Below are 23,626 nucleotides of genomic sequence, written 5' to 3'. Positions count from 1 at the left end.
TGTGTGCCATATTTCTCATTGCCCTCCACACTGTCCGTTTCTATTCCTGCTTGATTTGCGCCTTCCCCAATGCTGCAGAAGGTTTTTGTAACTGAGCCACATAACTATATTTAAATTTATGGCTCTCGATGATAAAATTATAGTCTTTAACAGAAGGCTTTGCCACAAGTCTGAAAACTCAAGCGGTTTAACAAATTCCAAACATTTTCTGCTGTTACAATAGTAGATGTGAAGAATTGTGCATCCTTTGCTGGAGGGTGAACTCTGTAAATGCTTGTATTTGTATGTGGATCACACAAGCATGTGAGGCTATTATAACTAACTAGGTCATTGTGATGAGACTACTGTTCATCTAAACTATATATAGTGCTAAAATGAAAATGATGAAGAGGCTGTTTTGTCTCTGTAGCCTGAATGCACAATGATTTTCCTCAGCAGACTAACAGAGAATTCTCCAAGCCCACTCATCCCTCTTTAATTCACTTACACAGTAAATTAGACTCTTGATACACTCTTAAAGGGAAGATCATGATGATAGAGGGGAAATGAAGTGCAGGTGATTCAGCAATTCATTACATTTTTGTAGAGTATTTTGTGATTCAAGTAAACATCTTTGTGTGGTGATTTCATGTGCACATGTGCAGCCTTTTTACTTTTATTAGTGATGATTATCTCATACTGTTTAGACATGAAAATGTAATCTATGAAGGTTATGTTTAATGCAGCATCACTTCATTCCTTAATCAGTCTTCAAGGGTAAATGTGGTGCCGTGAGAAACATCTGTTTTACGGGTAACTACCACAGTGGTGGTTTTGAGTACGTTGGCAGGTGTTTTGTGTGTCTGGATTCTCCGTGTGGTAGCATCCCCACTGTGCAAGATGAATCTTTACAGCTGTGTAGTTGAGATCAAAATGAAGGACTTGTTGGAAGACTTGCAGATTATCAGCTCAAGAAGTAGTGAATATAGTACTGCAGAAGTAGGAAGGTCAAGAAAATACCTGTGATGAGGCTGCTGTAATCCCATCGCCAGGGGATCTGTTTTTAACTCATCCAGGCACAGGACTGGCGAGCTTATGCCACAGTAAGTTCACAGGAATAGCTGGTAATCCTCTAGAATTAATCAAACTTGCATACCGTGATTACCTAATCAGGTCTGCACACAAACTGTGCTTGATGTCAAAGTCAGATTTGTTGTTTTATGGGTTATAAGCTATGAAACATTCTGGTTTTAACGTTATCCATTAATTAATGAACCCTGTAAATGATACTTTAAATCTCTAGTTTTCACATTCAGGTCTCTGTGAGCGAGTCTTGAGAAGTGAGCGTATGAAGCAGACCTTTTTTGTTACTGTATTCTGATCTTTTTTTAGAGTTAATGCATTTTGCAGTGCTGTTGGTTTGCAGTTTTTCTTATTTTTACCCATCACTAAGATTTTCAAGATCCAAGGCTGCTGATGGCTTTAACAGGCCTCAGTCTGGCTCTCTTTGTCGGTTTCTGGAAATTACCTTTTCTTCTTCCTCTTGGCTTTTCTTAAAGCTGTAGTAACAGCACTGTCACCACACTAGTAAAACCGTAAAGGGTTACTGCCATAGTCAGAGCAAAATACTGCCCTACACTGGAGCTCAGCTCAGGAGACCATAAGGAGAAGAATTTGAGTTTAGTTTGTTCATATTCGAGCACCGCAGCAGTCTTTATATGCAAACCTTGGATCGTTAACGCAGACACTGGAGTCAAGATCAGGTTTCGTGTCATGTTTCATTCCACAAGCTCTCAGTTTCAGCCGTTTCCTACAGAGCTCTTTGCGTGTGTGTTGTGGAAAAAGTACAAGAAAATGCTGTACAGAGCTTTCGGTGTAAATGGGCTGTTTTGAAATGCTAACAAAATTGTGATTGTCAGTTTTTTCTTAGCCTATATAACTTTGAACTGTCTCAACAGTTGAGACGGTTCAAGCTTGTGCCATGAAGGGTCGCGGCACAGATGTGTGCAGTTGGATGTTTATTGTTCTATTGTGTCTGTGATGGTGTTACAAATATAGATATGGAAAACAACTTGGGCATTAATTAAATACCCGAAAAACCTGATCAAAAAAATTTTTTTCTAGCATGTTTGTGTAGGTAATACTTGTAGCCGAACACCACATCAGATGGTCTAGTTGCGTCATTTTTCTTAAGATAACCACTATGATTATAAAAACATAATAACGTTAATTATAAAAGGCCTTTAAACTTATCACAATTATCCACTTCTGCAGTGATTGTCATTGCAGACCTGTTGTTCCAGACCTGCAGCTTCAGTGTTTTCCGTTCTGTGATTTTAAGCTTCCTCCCTTCCTTGCTTCCTCCTCCACCCTCCTGCTGTGATGTGGGCTTTTCTTTCTCTGTTCCTTCCATTATCTAGTCTTCATAAAGTGTTCTTTATTAATTGACATGATCTGATGGCACATGAAAAGGAGCGCCCAGCTATGGAAACAGTTTCACTGTAACAACAACAACAACAACAACAACAGTGCTCGATTCTTACTGTAGCCAAATTATGGTGAGACATTACGAGCAGAAACTGTGTAAAGTCCATATATACTCACAGAAATGTGCAAAAAGGCTACTTAGTCAGACTTTATCTGTGCTAAATTAGAAACCTGTCACTGACAAGGGCTTCAGACTTAATCTGTTATAGTTTCTGTTGTTGTCTGAAAAGGCACTCATCTTATTGTCTCGCACCTTTTCCTCATTTTTCCTGTCAACAGTTACGTTTATGATGTTTTAATGACTTTTCCCCCCCTCTCTGTTTTCAGACTGCCAAAGGCTACATCCTTTTGTTTGATGTGCTTGGTGGAGGGGATGACAAGTACCTCTATGAGCCTGTCTATCCAAAGTGAGTGCGCCACACATTCAGACTACTTTTAAAGAGCTATCGAACCATTGTTTGATAAATGTGTTTAAGATCCCCATTAGTATCAAAGAGGGTTATAAACAGTGCGTGCTTGAAGACGAGCCTACCTTGTGATTGACATTTTGCTGCGGTTTAAGCAGCATCACTCCATTTGTGTCTTTGGGTACACAGAAAGAGGAACGGTGGGAATTTTGTGGGCTTGTCTACAGTCTGTTGACACAGAAAAGAAAAGGGAACAACAGCAACGCTCACAACAAATAGAAGCCGGGGAAAAAATTGAGATCAAAAGACACTCATGAGAAACACAAATGACCATCTGCACAACTGTGCTAGGTGTTTTAGGCAGATCCACCCCTCACTCTTCATAACAGGTTTGCAGTAACAGAAGTATGAGCCACACAGGCCTTAGAGACTGGTCACTAACCAAATCTGTATTCCCTGATTCGCTGTTGGCAAGTGGTTGCTGCCTGCTGCTGAGTGAAATCTGTAACAAAGATCACAAAAAATCTCCTTGTAATTGCTTTTGCGACTCATTTTTGTGGGGTTTCAATTAGGTGGTAGTACCTTGTACCAGGTAAAAACTACAATCGGAGAGCCTCTGCTTCAATGAAAAAGCTGTACCTTGCTGCTTCAAGCATCATGTTATAAAGGCCACAGCTGTGAGTTTAAAGGCAAACAGTTTGTGTTTCAGGTTTCTTCACAGTTTCACTTTTGTTTAGCAAGTCGTTGGAGTGGGTTTTTTTGTTTGTTTTTTTAAGGCATGTCAGTGTCTTCCATGCAAACTAGGCGCTACCAAATCAGTCACAAGGACATTATCAGTACATCATCATATACAGTGGGGCAAAAAAGTATTTAGTCAGCCACCGATTGTGCAAGTTCCCCCACCTAAAATGATGACAGAGGTCAGTAATTTGCACCAGAGGTACACTTCAACTGTGAGAGACAGAATGTGAAAAAAAAATCCATGAATCCACATGGTAGGATTTGTAAAGAATTTATTCGTAATTCAGGGTGGAAAATAAGTATTTGGTCAATAACAAAATACAACTCAATACTTTGTAACATAACCTTTGTTGGCAATAACAGAGGTCAAACGTTTACTATAGGTCTTTACCAGGTTTGCACACACAGTAGCTGGTATTTTGGCCCATTCCTCCATGCAGATCTTCTCGAGAGCAGTGATGTTTTGGGGCTGTCGCCGAGCAACACGGACTTTCAACTCCCGCCACAGATTTTCTATGGGGTTGAGGTCTGGAGACTGGCTAGGCCACTCCAGGACTTTCAAATGCTTCTTACGGAGCCACTCCTTTGTTGCCTGGGCGGTGTGTTTTGGATCATTGTCATGTTGGAAGACCCAGCCTCGTTTCATCTTCAAAGTTCTCACTGATGGAAGGAGGTTTTGGCTCAAAATCTCACGATACATGGCCCCATTCATTCTGTCCTTAACACGGATCAGTCGTCCTGTCCCCTTGGCAGAAAAACAGCCCCATAGCATGATGTTTCCACCCCCATGCTTCACAGTAGGTATGGTGTTCTTGGGATGCAACTCAGTATTCTTCTTCCTCCAAACACGACGAGTTGAGTTTATACCAAAAAGTTCTACTTTGGTTTCATCTGACCACATGACATTCTCCCAATCCTCTGCTGTATCATCCATGTGCTCTCTGGCAAACTTCAGACGGGCCTGGACATGCACTGGCTTCAGCAGCGGAACACGTCTGGCACTGCGGGATTTGATTCCCTGCCGTTGTAGTGTGTTACTGATGGTGACCTTTGTTACTTTGGTCCCAGCTCTCTGCAGGTCATTCACCAGGTCCCCCCGTGTGGTTCTGGGATCTTTGCTCACCGTTCTCATGATCATTTTGACCCCACGGGATGAGATCTTGCGTGGAGCCCCAGATCGAGGGAGATTATCAGTGGTCTTGTATGTCTTCCATTTTCTGATGATTGCTCCCACAGTTGATTTTTTCACACCAAGCTGCTTGCCTATTGTAGATTCACTCTTCCCAGTCTGGTGCAGGTCTACAATACTTTTCCTGGTGTCCTTCGAAAGCTCTTTGGTCTTGGCCATGGCGGAGTTTGGAGTCTGACTGTTTGAGGCTGTGGACAGGTGTCTTTTATACAGATGATGAGTTCAAACTGGTGCCATTCATACAGGTAACGAGTGGGGGACAGAAAAGCTTCTTACAGAAGACGTTACAGGTCTGTGAGAGCCAGAGATTTTCCTTGTCTGAGGTGACCAAATACTTATTTTCCACCCTAATTTACGAATAAATTCTTTACAAATCCTACCATGTGGATTCATGGATTTTTTTTTTCACATTCTGTCTCTCACAGTTGAAGTGTACCTCTGGTGCAAATTACTGACCTCTGTCATCATTTTAAGTGGGGGAACGTGCACAATTGGTGGCTGACTAAATACTTTTTTGCCCCACTGTACCTCTGTGTGACCAGCAAGTACCCTCCTGCAACCACTCTGCAACTGGTTGAGAAATACACTGTGTAAGCTGGTGTTTACCAGGAGGACACTAACCTTTCTCTTGATTTTACAGTCGGTACTTTCATCCTTTATATACATATGCAGTGATTAGTTGAACAGGGCCCAGATTGCACTGGTTACCTCTTCTGTCAGTGATGTTTGCCTCGCTAAACTGCTGTGTCTCCATCACCTGTGTCTACATATACAGTCAACCATAAGAGAGAGAACAGGAAACGCTGCCTTGAAGTAAAACTCTTAACTTATTCACTCTGGCAACTGCAGTTGCCAGTTTAATCTTTTACTGTGTCTGTGATGCAGACTTTGACAGTGAAAGGTGGTTATGTAATGTTATGGGTGTGGTATCATTATGACTATCAACATGTGTGGGGGGAGGAAAGCAGTAGCAGGTATACAGGTGCAGTTTACTAGTAAACACTCTGTTTGCTCATGATTGCATTTGCGTCATTAGAGCAGGCGGTGAAATTATAGCTGCAGTTTCTCCATTACCTCCATAGCTGATCCTCGGAGGATTAGAAATATTCAGAGCACATTCAGATTTTTCATTTATTTCTTTTTTGCAGCATTTAGCTTTTTATAACTGAAAAAAACACGTTTTCCTTTTTCTTTCTTTTTTTGCCATGAAGTGTTGATTAATAGGACTGTAAGATAATTTAAACATTCAAAATCTAAAACACAATAAAATATCCATGAAGTTTAGCAAAGTGAATACTTTTCCGTCTGCTTAGGGATGTTTGCTCTCTTCTCTTGCTAATTCTCCCATGTTTGTTCACCATATAAAGCATTTGTTTGATTGAAATGCGGCTCAAAGCGTGTACTTCACATTCCTTTAGAGCACACCAGCAGCGTTTGAGCAAGTTAGGACATATTCAGTGTTCATTGTCAGCTCTGTGACTTTGCAATTTTAGCATTTCACTGGGTTTACTTTCACGTAACTGGGAGTAAAATGTGTGTTTGGAATGATGTGGTTGCACAGAGGAAGCCCTCGTGTGAAGGTGACCCCTGGTTTTAAGGAGGAGCAATGTGCACCCGCTCTCTCTCTGGAGATGAAGAAGCCTGTGGATCTGGAGGCCCCCATCACCAGGTAGGTGCTCTCTCATACATACTTTCTTTCTGTTGTGTCTACCTGTCTGCCTCAGCCTCACACAGGCATCAGCTCACTCCCTCTCGGTCTTTGATGTGTCATCAAGCTCACATTTACACAGGCAAATTCTCCTGCACAAACATACACACTCAAGGTTTACTCACACTCTGTCTCCATTCAAGCACTCACTGTAAACTCTCAACAATGTTTATGGCCACCCCTTGAGCTTAGCTTCATCATTATCTGTTTATGTTTCCATGTAAATAACTCTTTCTTGAACCTACAAATATTTACCTGGGTATAAATGTTCTTGTTACTTTCAAAACAGTGATTTAAAACGTCGTAAATTAAACACAGGCAGGATAGCTTCCATAAAACCTGCACAACAGAATCAGAATCACTGTTGTTCTGTGTGAGCGCTAACTATAGTGTTGGATTTGAAACATTTTAAAGATTTAAGCTGTGCACAAATGCTTCTCAGGTAGTTTATCAGCAGCTATTTAAAGATTAAAACATTTTTTTAACAAATGTAGCTCTTTGTCAGCCATTTGGCTCACGGTAATGGCTCGAAAACATCTCTTCCTCTGATGGAAAGACAGTGTTGGCAGTGAGAGACAGCTCAGGTGCAAAGAGAAGCTAAAGTCCTCTGATGTGGATTTTTAACGGCAGAGGCCCACAGAGAGGAAATGCATGAATTGGCAAAAATGAATGAGAGGGAGGAGTGAGTGACAGATGAGCTAACTGATTAAAGCAAAGAAGACCTAATTAATTCAAATCAGACTCTTGTTTTCTGGATAGTTTGTATTCAGATCATCACAGGGTGTTTTAAAGATGCAAATTGTCTGATGAGAATCCATCATTAGTTTTTTTGGTTTGTTTTTTCCATTATAGGTTTGTTGACTGTGCTTTCTCTCCAGATGTAACGTTTCTGTTTTGCCTGTTGCATTTTAACGAGTGTGAACTGTTTTTATTCCATTAATTAGGTCTTTAATTATGTCAGACAACCTGAAGTTCATTTAAATGGCTCAAACTCATTTGTAAAAATTAGGCAAATAGGGCTTGTAAATTTTTTTTATTTTTTACATGTTTATATCAGTGTGAAGACGGATCCATTTCCAGTCATTGTACTCTGTGTTAGCCTCGAATAACAGGGACAATTACCTAATGACCTCACTATATTTGTAGAAAAACAAATGTAAATCTTTCACGTTTAAAATGTTAAAGTCTAATCAATAAATCATCAGGACTTTGTGATGCAATGAATAAATTAAGAAAACAATCAACAAATTAATTGATTAAAAAGTGTGACTGAATTTACACTATACAGTGAAAGTTCAGTGACCAAAGCACATGATTTCATCAATGTTACTGTAAAAGCTTTTAGTATATATTAATGAAATGGCCAGCACGTTTAGAGTACTGGGCAAAACTCTTGGGGGAAATGGGTGCTGTGATTGTTTAAAACAAGTACAAAAATGTGGTTTGTAGAGTTCTCCTCAGACTGTATGTCAGTATTTGGTGTGACCTCCTTTATTCTTCAACGTAGTCTGAACTCTCTTAGTCAAGCTTTCTTGTAATTTCTTTAAGTTGTCTTCAGGAATAGTTCTCCAGGCTTCTTGAAGGACATTCAAATCTCTTCGTTGGATGTTGGCTGCCTTTTTGTTCTGTTCTCTGTCAAGATGACCTGACACTACTTCAGTAATCTTAAGGTCTGGGCTCTGGGGAGGCCGACCTATGACTTAGAATGATCCACAGTGTGTTTTTTTTTTTTGTTTGTTTTTTCCATTTAAGTATGTTTTTACATATGAACAGTTGCTAATCAGAAGCATTCCAGATGGCAATTGCATGGTGGATCAATATCTGATGGTATTTTTATTCTTCTATCAATTTAGACTAAATCTCCAACAGCACTGACTGAAATGCAGCCCCAAACCATGACTGTAGATGCACTCTCTCCTGACCTCATCTGTAAATATTGGTGATGATCTGAACCAAAAAATTTCAAATTAGGATTAATCACCCAAAAAAGACCTGGTGCCATTCATTTTCAGTTCATGTCCAGTTCTTGTGTAACTTGGCATACTTCAGCCTTTCTTCCTGTTTCTCTTCCTTAAGAATGTTTTCCTGGTAACCACCCATTTCCAATGAGGCTTCAGTGAACAGTAGATGGACCAACCAAAGGGCACGTTCTGCAAACCACTTCAAGATATGCCAACTTTGCGGTTAATGGCGCTTGCAAATTCTCTTGTTGGTGGAAAAATGAGATTTTATGCGTGTCAACGTGTTAAAATCGAAAATGAGTTCTTTGCTCAGTTGTTTGTGGAGAAACAACACTGGTTTATCCTTTCAGTTAGAGGCCATTTATGCTTAAATGATAGATAGGTCAGTGTTGAGCGGCTTAATGAACAACAACAAATAAAGAAACATTCCTGTAAAACTGATCAGGTAAGGAGTGGACTGAAAATGAGTGAAAAAGCAGCCAATGTAAAAAGAAGAACTTTGATCTTCAGAAATCGCAGAGAAATATTGCTCAAGACTATTTTCCAAAATGTATAGTTAGTGTAGCTCCCTGGACACGCAAAGTGAGGGGAGGCACTAGAACGATGGAGCCAGTCTAATACAATTGCTTTCTGCTCTATGGTGGTTTGAGTTTTGTGTTGTTTTAGTTTCTGTCTTTGTTCCAGCTATAACCCACATGTCCTGGAGCTTGACGTGTTTGACGTTTAATGAGTGACAAGAACTTTTACTGTTTCGTTTTGTCCGCCTTTTTGTTTTTGTTTGTATTGTTCCGTGTTCATCTGCCATTTCTCCTCCGCTGTCTGTGCTCGACAGAGATTACGGGGTAGTCATCTGAATTAGAGCGCTCTGTTGGCATTTCACAGGCACAGCTTGATTGTGCAGGAGATGAGTGGGTGTCTCCTGCTGCGTGAAGCTGCAGTAAAAGACGTTGCCTCCTCCACAGTGTCAGTCCACTGTGCTTAAAGCCTTTGCTTCCCTTCATTTTTCCACTTGCTCACTCTCGGCTGTTGTCGTCGTGCCTTCCTCTGTGTTAAACCTCTTACCCCTTTTTTATTTTTTTTTATTTTTAGGATACAATGAAGTACTTTACCCACACAAACACACTGTTGTTTGTTCTCTTGTGTGTTAAAAGATAGGGAGACTTGGCACTAGCAGCTACATGGCCTCATCACAGCTGCCCAGTAAAACTTTCAGTCTTCACACGGGGCACAGCTGGATGATGAATAGCCCACTGTTTTCTGTCTTGTTATGTTGTTTCTACCCTGCCTACCTAGCTCCCCCCGCTTTCTTTTACTAACTTCTTTTTTTTTTCCCTGTTCCTTTGATTAATATTTACTTTTTTAAAAAACTTCTTCCCACTAGCCTGCAGTCCCTCCAGGAGGATTTGCTGGTGTGTACCGCAGACGGTTATCTCCATGTGCTGCATTGGGATGGGCTCGGCAGCAATGGACGCAAGGCCATCTGCCTTACTACAATCCCCTTCTCATTGGACCTGCAGTCTGCTCGAGGTTAAAAGATCAATGCACTCTGCTCAAATACAACAGAGTAACATTAAAACAAAATCAGCCTACAGTAGCTTTTCAGCCGGGAAAATGTTATCTTATAAAAGAAGTTCTCCCTCCCTGTGTATTTAGGTGGCCCTTCTCTGGACCTGGAGGGGGTTCATATCCGCTGTATGGAGTACTGTGTGACCCTGGATGGCTTTGCTGTCGTACTGAGTGACGGACGCCTGGGCTTTATCACCCCACTGAGCAACACCATCACTGCAGACGTAAGGATGCTCACAGACACGCACTGGTCACGTTAAAGCACACAGACGGTCAAAACAGTTGAATTAGTCATTTTCCACAACGGCGTAATAATCGTAGTCGAGACATTGTGCGCAGTTGGCCCTTTGTTTATGTGCAGTACACAGCAGGAGGCGGTTTGTGTCAGATCTGTTCTCACTGCTCAAACTATGTTTGGTTTAAGCGAGGGTGCTGCAGGCCGGCCACATGCCATCCAGCCGTCCGCAGTGAATTCTTGAATAATTACCTGCTCTATTTTCACATGGGCAAAATCACATTACACAGACCTTATAGTAGGGAGCTGGCAGCGTAAGGGCCATTAAATGTCCAAGACGACAGAGTCAGACCTTTGCTTTCTCACATAGCGTTCCACTCAGAAATGCTCAAGGCTGCAGTGCATGTGTGAAAACTGCTGTTGTTATGGCATTAAATAGCCAATTTATTATTACAGGACACCTGACACCACGATGATAGGAACACTATAAGCCCTATTTCATGCAGCCAAATCACTAACAGCATAATGATTTCTCTGTTTCGTGAAGATAACCATGCTTTTTATTCTGCAAATCAATTGAGTGCTCTGGTTGGCTTTTAGTAGACTAGAACAGCTTGTTTCAGGGTATAAAGTTCAGAATTTCTTCTTCTTCTTTTTTTTTTTTTTTTTTTGTAGTTTTGCTTCTGTAGCTTTTCAATCAGACAGTCACTATGTGATTGAAGTGCACACTTTCAGCTTCAATTCAAAGGGTTTTACGAAACCTTTATATTGACTATTTAGCAATTATGGCCATTTTTTATACACATTTACACATTCGAGTTTATTGGACAAACTAGCGTAATTTTAAATAGAGGTTGTGTTATTACTTGGATGAAAATCATTTTCAGTCAATGACTGCCTAAAGTCTCGAAAACATGGACATAGAAAGTGTTGTTTGCTCCCTGGAGATGCTCTGCTTGGCCTTTTCTGCAGTCACCTTCAGGTGTTTGTGAAGCTCCCTGCGTTCAGTTTTATCTTCAGTAACTGAAAAGCTGCTATACTCGAGTGAGATCAGGTGACAGACTTGGCCATTGAAGAATATCCCATTTCTTTGCCTTAACTTTTACAATATTCTTTGGGTCATTATCCATGTGCACTGTGAAGCTTTGTCTGTTTTGCAGCATTTGGCTGAATCTGAGCAGAGAGTATAGCCATGTACACTTCAGAGTTCTTCCTGCTACTTCTATAAACCGTTACATCATCAATAAATAGTGAGCCCGCTCCACTGGCTCCCATACATGCTGTAACACTGTAGCCACCACATTTAAAATGATGTGAGCTGATGGATCACCATCTCACACTCTTCTCTCCTTTGTCTGCTTTGTTTTGAATAAGAACCTGGTTTAAAAACTGCTTTTCACTAATTTTGAACAAATGCAAAATTTCTGTGAAACTCTTTGAATTAAAGCTTAAAATCTGCACTTTAATCACATATTGATTGTGGTGGTGATGTACAGAGGCAAAGCCACAAAAAGTGTCTGATTATGGACCTAATTTGTTTGTGTGGAAAGTTTTGAATACCATTTATTTTTATCATTTTAGTTATTTATTTATTTATTTTCCAAGATATACATTTTTAATAGTGGCAGGAATTGGTCCCTTCCTGATTTACTGTCAGAAACTCCGATATACTTGCTTTTTCACCATGCAGGAGATGCACAGCAGTACTTCCAGAGAGCAATTATGCACACTAATAATGCAACATGTTCAAGTACACACAAAGCCAGAACAAAATGTTATTAATAATATTGCGGCTTTTAGTGTTCTTGGCACGGTGAAGACCGAAATGACCATCAGGAAAAACATTTTCTTGCATCTCAGTTTACAGTTAATATTTTGGCTGGAAAATAGACAGTGGGTGTTGATTTTTAACATCAAGACATAAATGTCAGATACAAATTGTGACCAATCGAGTGATGATGTGCTTTACTCTCAGATTTGTTATCTTTTCTTTTTTTGACAGTCTGCATCATTTTACTGTTACCTGTTATTCAAGAAGGCTTCTTGTGTTTGTCCAGCAGTTGCAGGGTGTCTGGGCAGCGGATGTGACTGATGGCACCTGTGTGGCTGTCAACAACAAGTACAGGCTGATGGCCTTTGGCTGCGCCAGGTACATGTCTCTGCAAACGTCTCCCTCTCTCGCCGTCTCCCTACATCGTTTACAGGGCAGTGCTGGAAAGCGATCTTGGGTGTGTTTGTTGAATGTGTGTGTGTGTGGTACAGAGAGGTTGTTGTCAGTGTGGTGTGTGTGTGTGTCCAGTGTGAGAATCTGTCAGTTTGTGTTTGCTGAGGCTAAGTAGTGTGTACTCGTCAGGAACTCCTCACGCAGAGCAATAACGCCAGGTTGGCAGGAATTTCTCTCCATGCTGCTTCCTTTTCCCCTTCACCATGTTTCGGACACTATTTTCTACACTGTTTTGTACTATATTTTTCAAAACATTGGAAATGTATAAAGTACAAATGTTTTACTAAAGTCTTCACATATTTGAAAACAAGCTTAAGCAAAATATCGGCAGGGAGCAACTGCAGACATCCGATTTTTAAGCATCTGTGTTTAATGGCATTCACATACAGTACAGATGCTGAGCTTGTGTTGCTGTTTTAATTGTTTTCATGTATGTTTGTCTCATGTTAACGTGCAAAGAGATGCACAAACATGCTGGGGGAAGCTCACAGCACAGAATTGTAGCTAGGCCGTGACGTTTCATGCAGTTCCTCTCATCTTACACAGCATGTTACGCTGGTTGAAATGCGTGTGTTGTCATTGCAGCGGCTCGGTGCTGGTGTACATGATCGACACCACAACAGGGTCGATGCAGCTCTCCCACAAACTGGAGCTCACTCCAAAACACTACCCAGGTATCCTCATTTTACCCTCAATTCTTGTGTCTTGCTTTTTTTTACTCCTTTTTCATCTTAGCTTAGCTCCACTTAGCATCCTTTTACAGGTTGTAATGTACATTCCTTCAGCTTTTTGTCTTTCTCTTTGTGTATCTGATATCCTGCATCACTTTTGTTGGATTTGTGGTCCAAAGCCATAGCTCACCCTAGTGGCTGAACTGCCTTATAGACCCATGGCTGTTTAAACAATGAAAATGGCTGGTGTCTTCCTCTTGCTTTGTAGTTAAGAGCTTAGCGTAAAGACACCTTACTTTAAACTCCCGCAGAGTTTGAGGCAAGGTGTGTCATGCAATTCTCCTCCTCTTTAATTAAATAGCAGCTCCTGTAATATTATCCCAGTTGCATCACATTCTACAAACTAAGCCCTCATTAGGTTACCATTAGGTAATATCATTCTGATTTTATATAAATGTTTTTATCTACAAGAGCCAAATGTGGCACAGTTTTACCTGCAGTGGCCTTTCTGCACATTCAGTCGACTGTCATTACATGTTTGTTAAAATCCCAGTGAATCTAGAAAAGCACAAAGTGTTTGTGCAGAATCAACAGTATTGCTCTTTTGATGTCACCCAACGTGATGCCATTCACAGATTTTGCTCGTCATTATGTATAAAAATGAAAACACAACAGAACTTGGTGCATAAATAAAATAGAAAAAGAAAAAGTCCAATACAACAGTAAAACAGAAGTGTTGTAATTTCTGTGCACTCTTTGCCTTTTCAGACATCTACAACAAGACGGGCCCTGTCAAACTAATCTGCTGGTCACCTGACTGCAGCGTTGTCATGGTTACGTGGGAGTGCGGCGGCCTGTCGCTGTGGAGCGTCTTCGGAGCTCACCTCATCTGCACTCTGGGAGAGGACTTCATGTGAGTGAAGGCACAGATGCGGCCCTGCTACATTCATACAGCGTGTTCGTTTGTAATGATTTTTGTGTGTTTGCTCCCTTTAGACATCGATCTGATGGTACCAAGAAAGACCCCCTTAAAATCAGCTCTATGGTATGTAGACATTTGTTTTAAGAGTGAAAAAATCAAAATAAAAGTCTTTATTTGTGATAGAGGTGAAAACTTTTTTTGTATGCTGAATCTTGCACTTTGCCCCTTTCTAGAGCTGGGGTGCAGAAGGCTACCACCTATGGGTGCTCCCTCACAAACAGGAGAGGAGAAGACAAGAGGAGCAGGAGCAGGATGTGGAGATGGTTGCACCTCCTAACTCCAGCGCTTTGCAGGCTGGCATACTGCAGTTCCACTTCATTAAGAGCGCCCTCACAGTCAACCCCTGCACGGTGAGAAGATGCACGGTGCTGATGGAAGCATCACCGCACACACGCGCCATGCCCTGCATTTATGCTCGGTTTGCTCCTTTCTTGGCTGTTGCAGAGTAACCAGGAGCAGGTGTTACTCCACGGTGAAGACCGCCTCTACCTGACCTGCGGTGACCCCACACAGATCCATAGCAACTCTGACACACACCCACACACACACTTACACCCGCGCGACGGCAGCCCGCTGCACCCGCCCCCCAACCCCGACTCCTCTCTCTCTCAGGGACTCAGCACTTTACTGGGACACAAGCACTGGCACGTGGTCCAGGTAAGGATGTGCTTCCTCCTGCTGCTCTGCAAACTTCCTGTATGTCATTATCAAGAATAAGTTAGTGCACAGAGACTGCAGTCATTTCTGGATTATGGATTATGAAAGACAGATGCAAATAAACTGAGTAGCTTGAAGTGGCCTGTGTGTGTCAGTAAATCTAAAATTTAGCTCATTGTCATTTCATTTTTTTAAAATTGAATTTTATTTGTCCTCTAGATTCACAGCACATACCTAGAGAGCAACTGGCCTATACGGGTAAGTGTGTGTGTGTGTGTGTGTTTGACTTTAATGTTGATCTCAGTGATGTTTGATAAATAAATGCATGCATTCAGTTTTTATAAAGTAAGCTTGTTTTACATGCAGAAGAAGATAAATGTGAAGTATAGTCCTCTTTTTATGTGGAAAGTTTTGGCTTGGTTGCCTCTGGCCTCCAAAGCTCATTTTTATATGATGTAAAGCTCTATAAACAAGCTCAACTTAACTTTAAAAAAATGTCATCACACTGGTAGCAAAACCAGTGAGAGCTGTTTTTAGTTTTATGGAGTTGCTCGTTTTCTGTGTCAACACTTGAAATTGGTGTTTGGTGTATCTTACCGACGTCTGTGTATGTTTGTAAAGTTTGCAGCCATAGACACAGCAGGCCAGTGCATGGCTGTAGCAGGGAGGCGAGGCTTTGCACACTACTCCTTGTTTACAAGGAAATGGAAGTTGTTTGGGAATATCACTCAGGTATGTTGACACCTTAATAGATGACTTTGGTGCAGTGATCAATAGGTGGTCAATGACGGAAAAACCTCATCTGAGCTCTAAGATACTTTTATTTTGTCCACACGTTGAAAATACTGCCACTGTAACAAAGACAAATGTGCCAGGAATAACTTGTAACTTCATTTTTTTTTTTTGTGAATATGAATACACACCTAGCCATGCAGTCTGCCTTCACAAGCATTTGTGAGAGAATGGGTCGTCCTAAATAGTTCACTGAATTTCAGTGTGGGGCTGTAATAGGATGCCACTGATGTAATAAGCCAGTTTGTGACATTTCCTCCAACGCGCATATCCACAGTAAGTGGTGTTACTGAAAGGTGGAAGCATTTAGGAACCACAGCAACTCAACCACAAAGTGACAGACCACATGAAGTCATAGAGCAGGGTCGCTAAGTGCTGCCTAGACGCATAGTGTGTAAAAGCCACTCTGCTCACTCAATAACTGCAGAGCTGCAAACCTCCTCTGACATTAACATCACCACAAAAACTGCGTGTCAGGAGCTTCACAGTGTGGGTTTCCAGATCCAGACAGCTTCTATAAGTGTGTTTATTGGTGCTTCAGTACTTTTGTCCATATATTGTTTGTGCGTATGTGCGTGGAGAAAGCTATTCCATGCAAAAGCTCTAAAAATGCAGTTGAAAATACAATTAGAATAACAGTCTGTTTAAAAAATGAATTTGTGCACAAAAGTGTTTTTGTTGGACAGTACCTGATAAATGTGTTGTTGCTTTTTTCTGCAGGAGCAGAACATGACAGTCACAGGAGGTCTGGCTTGGTGGAATGACTTTGTGGTGGTGGCCTGTTACAATTTTATAGACCAGCAGGAGCAGGTGAGACTGAAGCACCACCTATAATACCACCGTGTCAAAAATCCCTTTGGTTTTTTTGTCTGATCTAATGCCTGTCTTTAATTTTGATGTCTCCGTCTGTGGTCTCTCTGTAGTTGAGACTCTATCAACGCTCATCCAACCTGGACAATGCCTTTGCTTCAGTTACTAAGCTACATTCTGACACTCTGCTGCTCAATGTCTTCAGAGACATGGTCATACTCTTCAGAGCCGACTGCTCCATCTGTCTTTATAGTATAGAGAGGAAGAACGACAGGTGGGCTTCTATACACACACGAATCCAGTCTTTACATCACAAATTAACCGTTTCCGGAGAAGAACGTCATCTGTTGGTGTTACGGTGGGCAGGTTTTATCAGTTTTTGTGCCAGTGACCGTTATGGATGGAGGGCCTTATGTTGTTGGGTCCTGCTTTCAGCTGTTCATTCATCACTTTTCATGAAGGTTATATATCTGGAACGCCTTGAGAATTCCCACAGATTTGATACGTCGGTTTATTTGGATTTCAGAATTTGTTTGGAATACAGTGGTCAGAGTCAAGGTTGCTCGGCTCTTATTCAGGAAATTATATGCGAGTCTTAACAAAATTTTATAAAAATGTCAAATATGATGAAAATTATTCTTACAAATGAAACAAAAAAACTATAATGAATGATTCTTGAGATGTTGCTTTCCTGTGACCACTTCATGACTGCCGGCCTTGAACTGGTTAAACAGAAAAATCCTTTTAACGTGAAGCTGTCACAGTAGAAAATGTAGAATCGTTGTATGGTTTTCAGCTCTTTTCTTTGCATTCTTGGATTATTTTCTTTCCCGTGCATTAGTCTTCTTTCATTAAGCTCCTGATTATTATTATCATTCCAGTCCAAACCCGACAGCCAGTGTGGAGCTGCTGCAGGAGGTGTCGATGTCCCGTTACATCCCTCATCCAGCCCTTGTGGTGTCTGTCACTCTCACGTCTGTGCGCACCGAGACTGGCATCACATTAAAAGCCCCGCAGCAGGTAGTGCAGGAACACAGTAGCATACAGCAACCGCCGATCTGTAACTACAGGTGTTTTAATAATGCCTCGTGTGTGTGTGTGTGTGTGTGTGTGTGTGTGTGTGTGTGTGTGTGTGTGTGTGTGTGTGTGTGTGTGTGTGTGTGTGTGTGTGTCAGGCCTGCATGGCAGAGAGCATTATGTTAAATCTGGCTGGCCAGTTGATCATGCTACAGCGGGACCGTTCAGGACCGCAAGTGCGAGAGAAAGACACGGCTGCTGTCAACAAGAAGCTGGTGAGTTCACACTGATATCTTTGCATGCAAAATGTTCTAATAATACTGATGTCCGTGCAAACAGAAATCAGACCTCACACCACTAAAACTGAATTTTAAATTTTAGGCATCCGCTCATAACAGCTTTGCTTTTTTTTCCCCCACTAGCTCCCATTTTGTCCCCCTGTCGTGTTGGCCCAGTGTGTGGAGAATGTTTGGACCACCTGTCGATCCAACAAGAAAAAGCGCCATCTGCTGGAGGCTCTTTGGTTGTCCTGTGGAGAAGCGGGCATGAAAGTGTGGCTGCCACTTTTCCCCCGAGACCATCGCAAACCCCACTCCTTCCTCTCCAGACGCATAATGCTGCCCTTCCACATCAACATCTACCCTTTGGCCGTGCTGTTCGAGGATGCCCTCGTACTGGGGGCAACCAATGAGACTGTGCTCTACGACGGGATGCAGGGATCCTCAGAGCCACTGGAGGCACTGTTTCCCTACTGCACAGTAGAGAGGACCTCACAGATCTACCTCCACCACATACTGAGACAGCTGCTGGTTCGCAACCTGGGTGAACAGGTACTTGGAGCAGCCTGGCTCAACATATCTGCTTATTTTTATAAGGGTTTTGCTTTGCTTGGAGTAGTTTTGACTACATTCTTTGTAAGCGATAACACAGGTCCATACTGTAATCACATTAGCCTCGTAATGTTCTTACCCTGAGCAAAAAGAACCTCGAAATCCAAGTCCGAAGAAACTGAGATACTTGTCGCCAAAGAGGAAGCCAGAAAAGAAATGAGGCTTCCAGCACTGCATTTTTAAGAGCACATAAGGCAATTTAAGATGAGATATTTGATACTGGAATACTTTTAAATGAAAAGGTTAAACCCTACTTTTTTTCCGTTTGCAATTTTGTTTAGGAAAACTTTAAATAAAGACCAAAAGGCACTGATCACGATGATGATCAGGGCATGATGATGACAAAGCTCTGAGAAACTTTCTTTTCAAATTTGTATGAATTTGTTTGAATTACCAAGAAATTCAGGTATGAAAATATTGATAGTGTGTGCGATGTTAGTATATGAGAGAATTTATTCCTTTCTTTACTGTTTCCTTTCAAGGCTTTGATGCTGGCTCAGTCATGTGCCTCCCTCCCCTACTTCCCCCATGTCATGGAGCTGATGGTTCATGTAGTGCTGGAAGAAGAGGCAACGTCGCGGGAGCCCATACCCGACCCGCTGCTTCCCACCGTTGCAAAGTTCATCACAGAGTTCCCCCTGTTCCTCCAGACCATCGTCCACTGCGCCAGGAAGACAGAGTACGCCCTGTGGAACTACCTGTTTGCAGCCGTGGGAAACCCCAAAGATCTGTTTGAGGAGTGTCTCATGGCTCAGGATCTGGACACAGCGGCCTCCTATTTGATTATACTGCAGGTAACGAGCGGAGTCAACAGCTCATATTACCATATTCTACATTCCCCACTTCAGTTAACTTTATAATGGCAGAGATTATTTGCATTTTCACCCTTGAAAATCTTTGGAAAAGAGTCTAATTTATTTTTCCAAGATCCTTAAAAAGATCCTCAAAGTCTCAGGCGTTCCTCTTTTTCTCCTCCTCCATAAAGAATATGGAGGTTCCAGCAGTGAGCAGACAGCACGCCACTCTTCTCTTCAACACGGCTCTCGAGCAGGGCAAGTGGGACCTTTGCCGGCACATGATCAGATTCCTCAAAGCCATTGGTTCAGGGGAGATGGAGACTCCGCCCCCAACACCCACTACTCAGGTGAGGAGCTGAAAATGTTACAGTGACTGTCAGTCTGGCTTCAAGCAAGGGCACCAACCTCGTACGGTTTTATCTTTATTCTGTCTTAAATTCACTGACTGTCCTTTAATGATCTTTTATTGTCTCTTCCTGTTTTATTTATTTGTTTTATTCTGTGTTATTGCACAGCTCTTTCTGACTACATGCCCATGAAAAGCACTTTTTATAAACTTTAAACTGGTAACCTTCAAACGTGTTTCTGTGTTCAGGAACCCAGCTCAACTGGAGGTTTCGAGTTCTTTAGAAATCGCAGCATCAGCTTGTCTCAGTCGGCCGACTCGGTCACCGCAGGAAAGTTCAACCTGCAGAAGACCTTCAGTATGCCTTCTGGATCTTCTGCTAAAGGGTACCTGCACATTATTTTGCATAAAAGTGGACACTAGTACTGCAGTTTGTTCAGAATGTGCTCTGCTCATCTAACTATTCCTGTCTTTTCCCTCTGTTGCATCCTCCCGCCAGTCGGGATGTGGAGTGTGCAGAGAACATGTATATCGACATGATGCTGTGGCGCCATGCCCGTCACCTCCTGGAGCAGGTGCGCCTTCGTGATCTGGGATGCTTTTCCGCTCAGCTGGGCTTCGAACTCATCGGCTGGTTATGTCGCGAGCGAAACCGCGTGGCCCGAGTTGATGATTTTGTATTGGCGCTGAAGAAGCTCCATAAGGACTTCCTCTGGCCGTTCCCTGTCATTCCTGTGGGAAACCTCAGCTCACCACTGAAGAATGGACGGTGCCGTACAGGTGAGTGAAGAACAGGAAGGTTTACAGAGAAATCAATTATTACTTTAAATATTTAAAGGTGATGGTTGAATAGCCATCCAGTATGGTGCCCCAGTTTGCATACTACTGACAATTTAATCCTTACATGCCATCACTGGCTTCATCGCTGTAATTCTTGCTGTTTTTCGTTGTTGTTTTCAGTGCTGAGCCCACGGTTGTTGAAGTCACAGTCAGCAGACAGCCTGCTGAACAACGACATGGACACGGCACCGCCTCCGACAGCTCCTGACAACCACACCTGGATGGACGGGCTTGAGCAGAGACCCAAAGACATGGACACAGCCTCTTCTGCTCACTCGAACCAGCACTCACCACAGACTCATGAGGCCTTCCTGTCACTGCTCACCAACAAAGGTAATACAACTTTAACAGTTATTCCCTTCTTTTGTTTTCATCCGCTTAAGCCGAACTTCATCTTTCACTCACTGCGCTTTCTAGTCGAGGAGTACAGCATCGGCTCGGCCACAGACCTCACAGAGACCAGCTCAGTGGTGGATGGCGACTGGACAATGGTGGACGAGAACTCGTCCACTTTGAGCCTGAGTCAGGCCGAGCTGGAGCACATCTCCATGGAGCTGGCCAACAAAGGCCCGCACAAGTCCCAGGTGCAGCTCAGGTGGGACCCCATTCAAACTATGGTCGTTTAATTCAATGCAAAATCAACACGTATATTTAAGCTGCGCCTTCTGTGTGTCTATCAGATATCTTCTCCATGTGTTCATGGAGGCGGGCTGCCTGGAGTGGTGTGTGGTGATTGGTTTGATCCTGCGGGATGCAAATGTCATCAAGCAGGTGATCAGTTTCCTGGACAACCCAGAGGTTCCTGCGGAAAATGTGCAGAGTGTCCGAAACGGATTATTAGCAGTCGATGCGTGGGCCTCCACAGACTGGTGGGTAGTTCTGTGTTGGTACCGATATTTTTAATCTATAAAAACACGTTATGTAGGGGAGAGCAGTGTGTTCTGATTTATGAGATGTCATCTTTAGTTTGGAAATTGTGACACATTTTTAATGACCACTAAATCACTGTGATTTTTTTTTATATTTTTTATATTACACAATAGGGCAGCACAGTGGTTAGCACTGTTGCCTCACAGCAAGAAGGTCCTGAGTTCAATTCCACCATCAGGAATTGGAGTGTGGAGTTTGCATGTTTGTGTGGGTTCTCCTCGGATAATAATAATAATAATAATAATAATGGATTGGATTTATATAGCGCTTTTCAAGGCACCCAAAGTGCTTTACAATGCCACTATTCATTCACTCTCACATTCACACACTGGTGGAAGCAGCTACGGTTGTAGCCACAGCTGCCCTGGGGCAGACTGACAGAAGCGAGGCTGCCATATCGCGCCATCGGCCCCTCTAGCCAACACCAGTAGGCGGTAGGGTAAAGTGTCTTGCCAAGGACACAACGACCAGGACAGAGAGCCCGGGGATCGAACCGGCGACCTTCCGGTTACAGATACGCTTCCCAACCCCCTGAGCCACGGTACTCCAGCTTCCTCCCACAGTCCAAAGACATGCACTTTGTGGGGATAGGTTAATTGAAAAATCTAAATTGCCCATAGGTGTGAATGCGGGAGTGAGTGCGACTGGTTGTTTTTCCCTGTGTGTTAGCCCTGCGACAGACTGGCGACCTGTCCAGGGCGTACCCCGCCTCTCGCCCTATGACAGCTGGGATAAGGATAAGCGGATGCGAATGCGTGGATGGATATTACGCAATAAATACAAACCACACCTTCCAGCAGTACCATCAGTCCTAATACACTAGTATAGAGCCGATACCAGTGCCGGCGTTGTTATCGATCCTATTATCAAAAGTCACGATCAGTAACAATCAGATACCGATACCAGTATTGATAACTATGCTATCAGTATTTGGATTGACCTATCCAACTCTACTGATGGATATAACAACTCGTATAGAGAGATTTCTTTACCTTTTTTATTACAATAAATGTTTTGTCTTCTTCCCGTAGCCTGGGTTACAAACCATTCCTCAGCCTGATCCAGCCGCAGCTGCAGCGGCTGATGGAGTCGACGTCGGAGCAGGTGCAGCCTGAAGCCTTCCAGCCTGCCACCCAATGCTCCAAGCTCAGTGGCTCTGAAGGTCTGGGAGGAGCCGCGGTACCTCGGGCAGAAGACAGCAGAGGAGTGGTGACCCCGCTGGGCCTGGCCCTGCCCTCTCTCGAACCCGCAGGAGTTTTCCCCCGTCCCCCCTCTGAGGACTGTCCTCCCGAACAAACGGAGGAGCAGGGGGAGGAGGAGGGAACCTATGACTGCACCTTGTCCTGAAGCCTCTTCTGGACTTTTTAACCTGTGAACCCTTCAAGGGCCGGAGTGGAGAAAGCTGCAGCATTGGCTGACTGGAAAAAGACTTCATTTGTGTGAGCGAGCGTGTGCGTGCCTGCGTTTGTGCGCCTCTTTGTCGGTTCCTACTTCAGTCAGTATTACCCACTCTTTAGATCGCTATCAGCCCGACAGGCACAAAGACATCACAGCACAAACGGTTCCTTTTTAACAGAGCTCATTTCAGCAGATTGTGCTGGTAGATTAGAGAGGAGGGTTACTCATGTCAGTTGTTTTCCACTTGTGTTGTTTTGGAAGCTGTAGAGCAGCACGCGAAAGCTTGGGTAGAGCGATAGAATCAGTTCGAAGGGTCTGTCCGGATCTTTGCGCTAACCGCGGAGCATAACGTAGAACAAAGAAAAAGCTCGAGAACCTTTTACGGGACTCGCTGAAGTGCGTCTGAGCCTACAGTACGTGAAGCGTGCCGTTCTGTCTGTGTGCACAAGAGGTGTTTCATACTTTCATACCTCAGTATAATTTTAAAATATTTTGTGATACCTTTTTTTCTATAATGTAACAGTGTACAGGATGACATTATTTTTCTATCCCTCTGCAGTCACCCTGTGACCAAAAAAAAAAGAAAAAACACCCTCAGCAGATGATTCTGTGCGATTCTTTAAAACAGTTGAATTTAAGGTTTCTAAGAAAATGATCTGTGAGTAGAATCCCACTGTTCTGAGTGCAGACTAGTTTCTTACCACTGATCAGCACCTCGCCCGCCCGCTGCCCACCCCCTCCCTAGTGATGCTAAAGTACAGAATCAGCTGCCTCGCCCTTCCCCGTGTGGGTTTTCACACAAAGCAAAGCAGATCTGTGTTGATCCTTCTCAACACTTCCTGCGCTGAACAAAAAAAAAAAAATCACAAGATGCTTTTTTTTTTTTTTTTTTTTTTAATATAAATTCAAAAAAGGCTTTGTTTCCCATCACGCCAAAGGCACATCATTAGTGAGTTTTTAAAAGCCATCAGGTGGATCGTTGGCTTGTCAGCAGTGTTA

At 42.8% G+C, this 23,626-nt stretch overlaps 1 protein-coding gene across 3 annotated transcripts in view; it reads left to right on the top strand.

Moving 5' to 3' along the window:
* Positions 1-23,382, top strand: part of ric1 (RIC1 homolog, RAB6A GEF complex partner 1) — a 46,658-nt gene extending 23,276 nt beyond the window's left edge. For 2 of the 3 annotated variants that reach the window (XM_085413913.1, XM_085413915.1), the window contains 25 exons: positions 2,794-2,873; positions 6,365-6,472; positions 9,854-9,999; positions 10,126-10,262; positions 12,331-12,422; positions 13,083-13,171; positions 13,937-14,081; positions 14,165-14,213; positions 14,324-14,500; positions 14,595-14,807; positions 15,027-15,065; positions 15,429-15,539; positions 16,320-16,409; positions 16,523-16,683; positions 17,291-17,429; positions 17,585-17,701; positions 17,849-18,256; positions 18,799-19,110; positions 19,302-19,460; positions 19,709-19,845; positions 19,959-20,239; positions 20,420-20,632; positions 20,717-20,894; positions 20,980-21,168; positions 22,261-23,382. In XM_085413913.1, the coding sequence (XP_085270039.1) occupies positions 2,794-2,873; positions 6,365-6,472; positions 9,854-9,999; positions 10,126-10,262; positions 12,331-12,422; positions 13,083-13,171; positions 13,937-14,081; positions 14,165-14,213; positions 14,324-14,500; positions 14,595-14,807; positions 15,027-15,065; positions 15,429-15,539; positions 16,320-16,409; positions 16,523-16,683; positions 17,291-17,429; positions 17,585-17,701; positions 17,849-18,256; positions 18,799-19,110; positions 19,302-19,460; positions 19,709-19,845; positions 19,959-20,239; positions 20,420-20,632; positions 20,717-20,894; positions 20,980-21,168; positions 22,261-22,576 (4,086 nt within the window). In that variant the 3' untranslated portion in view covers positions 22,577-23,382. The remainder of the gene's footprint in view (positions 1-2,793; positions 2,874-6,364; positions 6,473-9,853; positions 10,000-10,125; positions 10,263-12,330; positions 12,423-13,082; positions 13,172-13,936; positions 14,082-14,164; positions 14,214-14,323; positions 14,501-14,594; positions 14,808-15,026; positions 15,066-15,428; positions 15,540-16,319; positions 16,410-16,522; positions 16,684-17,290; positions 17,430-17,584; positions 17,702-17,848; positions 18,257-18,798; positions 19,111-19,301; positions 19,461-19,708; positions 19,846-19,958; positions 20,240-20,419; positions 20,633-20,716; positions 20,895-20,979; positions 21,169-22,260) is intronic. The other variant, XM_085413914.1, reaches the window with a different exon arrangement.
* The last annotated feature ends 244 nt before the right edge of the window (positions 23,383-23,626 follow it).

The sequence above is a fragment of the Rhamphochromis longiceps genome, linkage group LG7 (genome assembly GCF_057381845.1).
Source record: "Rhamphochromis longiceps isolate RC_006_pf linkage group LG7, R_longiceps_female_GT1.1, whole genome shotgun sequence".
NCBI classification, from domain to species: domain Eukaryota; kingdom Metazoa; phylum Chordata; class Actinopteri; order Cichliformes; family Cichlidae; genus Rhamphochromis; species Rhamphochromis longiceps.
Note: the sequence above shows the minus strand (reverse complement) of the source record. Positions and strands in the feature narration are given on the sequence as shown.